The 3,012-nt window shown below is 37.4% G+C and overlaps 1 protein-coding gene across 1 annotated transcript in view; it reads left to right on the top strand.

Moving 5' to 3' along the window:
* Positions 1-3,012, top strand: part of LOC105005464 (ribosomal protein S6 kinase alpha-3) — a gene marked incomplete at both ends in the record, with an annotated part of 23,536 nt that overhangs the window by 9,382 nt on the left and 11,142 nt on the right. Inside the window, one exon of the mRNA XM_010863470.1 lies at positions 2,771-2,886. Coding sequence (XP_010861772.1) covers positions 2,771-2,886 — 116 coding nt within the window. The remainder of the gene's footprint in view (positions 1-2,770; positions 2,887-3,012) is intronic.

Below are 3,012 nucleotides of genomic sequence, written 5' to 3'. Positions count from 1 at the left end.
AATAGATGAGATTCCACAAGCTCATTGGATCATGAAATATTTTGTTGTTATTGCTTAGTGTCTAGGGAAATTAATGTTATTTGGTAAAGTATTGAAGGAATACTGACCAAATGAATAGATTCTCAACCTTTAATTGCACTTAAGGCCTCTTATAATCTCCCATATTAAAATAAATATCCCCTATGGTTCCCTTGAGCTTCCCTGGTGGCTTAGTGGTAAAGAATCCACCTACCAAACAGGAGACATGGGTTCGATACTTGAGTCGGGAAGATCCTCTGGAGAAAGAAATGGCAACCCACTCTTCCCAGGCAACCCATGCCTGCGAAGTCCTAGTGGATCCTGGCGGGCTACAGTCCGTGGGTCACAGAAGGGTTGGACATAACTGAGAGACTGAGCATGCACACATGTTCCCTTAGCGCTCTTCACATATGCCCTTCTGGATTTGTCTCTTAATGTACAAGAGTTACCTATACCCATCTTCATCACTCACCATTGGGGGCTGTCTTTATGTGTATGCTCAGCTCTAAGCAGTGTCTAGCACATAGTAGCTTCAATAACAACTCACTGAATAATAAATGGATCTATTCCTGAAATAGAAATTTCTCTACTAGCCATTTTGTCCATCTCTGTTATTATTTTCATACTTACAGGATCATTGGTTTCCTTAATTTGTAGGTTGAGAAAAAGAATAAAATTATATATTAGAGCTGAAACAGACCTTCAAGCTTATCCAAGCCAATGGTTTTCAGACTGTACCACAGACATCTTAGATGTTCCACAGACCCCTTTGCCACCAGCTCCTCTTCCTTTCAGGGCTGTTAAAGGGAATGGAAGGAAAAAATAGGTATATGGAAACACATGTTCTCTTAACAGTTTTAAATGTTGGATTTCTTAAATTCCTTTTGAGAAAGGGTTCCAAGTCTACCATTTGGCAGCCATTAATCTAACATCCATATCCCCTTGCTTATGAAGAAGTGGTAACAGGCTCAGGGGGATTGGCTTTCCCAAAGTCACAGAGATCTTAGTAATAGATCCAGATGCCCTTACTTTTACAGTAGTGCTTCTTTAAAAAATTCTGAAAAATGAAAAAATTCATTACAAGACTTTGGGCTAACATTCTATTATGTGTTCACACAAAAACCTTGACCAAAATGTTCATAGCAGCTTTATTCATGATACCCCAAACTGGACACAATCTAGGATGTCCTTTAACAGGTAAATAGACAAAATGTGGCATGTCCTTGTCATGGAATACTGCTTGGCAATAAAAAGGAATGAACTATTAATACAACAGCTTGGATGAATCTCAAGGAAATTATGCTGCATGAAAAAAGTTACATACTATATGGTTCCATTTTACATGGCATTCTTTTTTTTTTTAACTTTCTTAAAATGATGAATTTGTAGAAATGGAGGATACATTATGGTTTCCAGAGTTTAGGAATCAGGGAAGGAGGGAGGTGGGTAGGATTATAAAGGAGCCACTTGAAGGATCCTGGTTGTTCAGTACCTTTGCTCTGGTGGTGGCTATAGGAGCTTAGAAATGTGATAAAATGGTATAGAACTTCAACTCACACCTGTAAGAATGGCTGTCATCAAAAAGCCTGCAGATAACACATACTGGATGGGACTTCTCTGGTGGCCCAGTGGTTAAGACTTCACACTTTCATTGCCGGGGGCCCAAGTTCAATCCCTGGTCAGGGAACTAAGATTTCACAAGCCACGCAAAGCAACCAAATAAAAATGTGTTGGAGAGTATGTTGAGAAAGAGGAACCCTTATACACTGTTGGTGGGAACATAAATAAATTAGTGCAGCCACTATGGAAACAGTAGGAAGGTTCTCCAAAAAACTAAAATTAGAACTACCATATGATCCAGAAGTTCCACTCCTTGGCATATATCTGGAAAAAATGAAAACAATAATTCAAAAAGATATATGCACTCCAATGTTCATAGCAGCACTGTTTACAATAGCCAAGACATGGAAGCAACCCAGATCCCCAGATGATTGGATTAAGGAGATTTGGTGCGCGTGTGCATGCGCACACACAAACACAAACACACACACAAAATGGTTAGCCATAAAATAGAATGTTTCTGCCATTTACAGCAACATGGATATACCTTGAGGGCGTTGTGCTAAGTGAGACAGAGAGAGAGGCAAATACTGTATGATGTCATTTATATGTGGAATCAAAAAATAATGCAAATGAATGTATATGTAAAACAGAAACAGGTTCACAGACATAGAAAACACACAGTTACCAAAGAGATGAAGCAGGAGGGACAAATTAGGGGTATGGGATTAACAGATACAAACCAGTATGTATAAAATAGATAAGCAACAAGGATGTACTATATAGCACAGGAAATTATGGCCATTATCTCATAATAACTGAAAGTGGAATATAGTCTGCAGAAATACTGAATCACTATGCTGTACACCTAAAAATAATATAAGGTAAATCAATTCCAGTTTTTAAAATGACATAGAACTAAACACACAGACAAATAAGTGCAATAGAAATTGGAGACATCTGAATCAGATCAGTGGATTCTATCGATATCAATATTCTGGTTGAGATACCGCAGTATAGTTTTATAAGATGCTACTATTGGGGGAAATTGGGTAAATGATACATAGGATCTCTCCGTATTATATCTTACAACAGAGAATCCACAATTATCTTACAATTAAAAGTTCATTTTAAAAATAAAATACAGATACCTGCAAAAAATAAAATGTTATTGTATGGATTTATTATTTAGAGCCAAACTTGGGATGCCACAGTTTTTGAGCCCAGAAGCCCAGAGTCTTTTACGAATGCTTTTCAAACGAAATCCTGCAAACAGATTAGGTAAAGTTCTTAATTTGTTTCTTTTTTGTGTTTGGTGATATTTGTTTTCTGGGGGGTGGATGGATATTTGTGTTGTGGAATTATGAAGTACTAGGGCAGGTGTTAAAAGTGAAGACTAAATAAGCATTGTATATCTATCCTTGAAATAAAATT

This window comes from Bison bison, unplaced genomic scaffold (genome assembly GCF_000754665.1).
Source record: "Bison bison bison isolate TAMUID 2011002044 unplaced genomic scaffold, Bison_UMD1.0 scf7180017858453, whole genome shotgun sequence".
Taxonomy (NCBI): Eukaryota; Metazoa; Chordata; class Mammalia; order Artiodactyla; family Bovidae; genus Bison; species Bison bison.
Note: the sequence above shows the minus strand (reverse complement) of the source record. Positions and strands in the feature narration are given on the sequence as shown.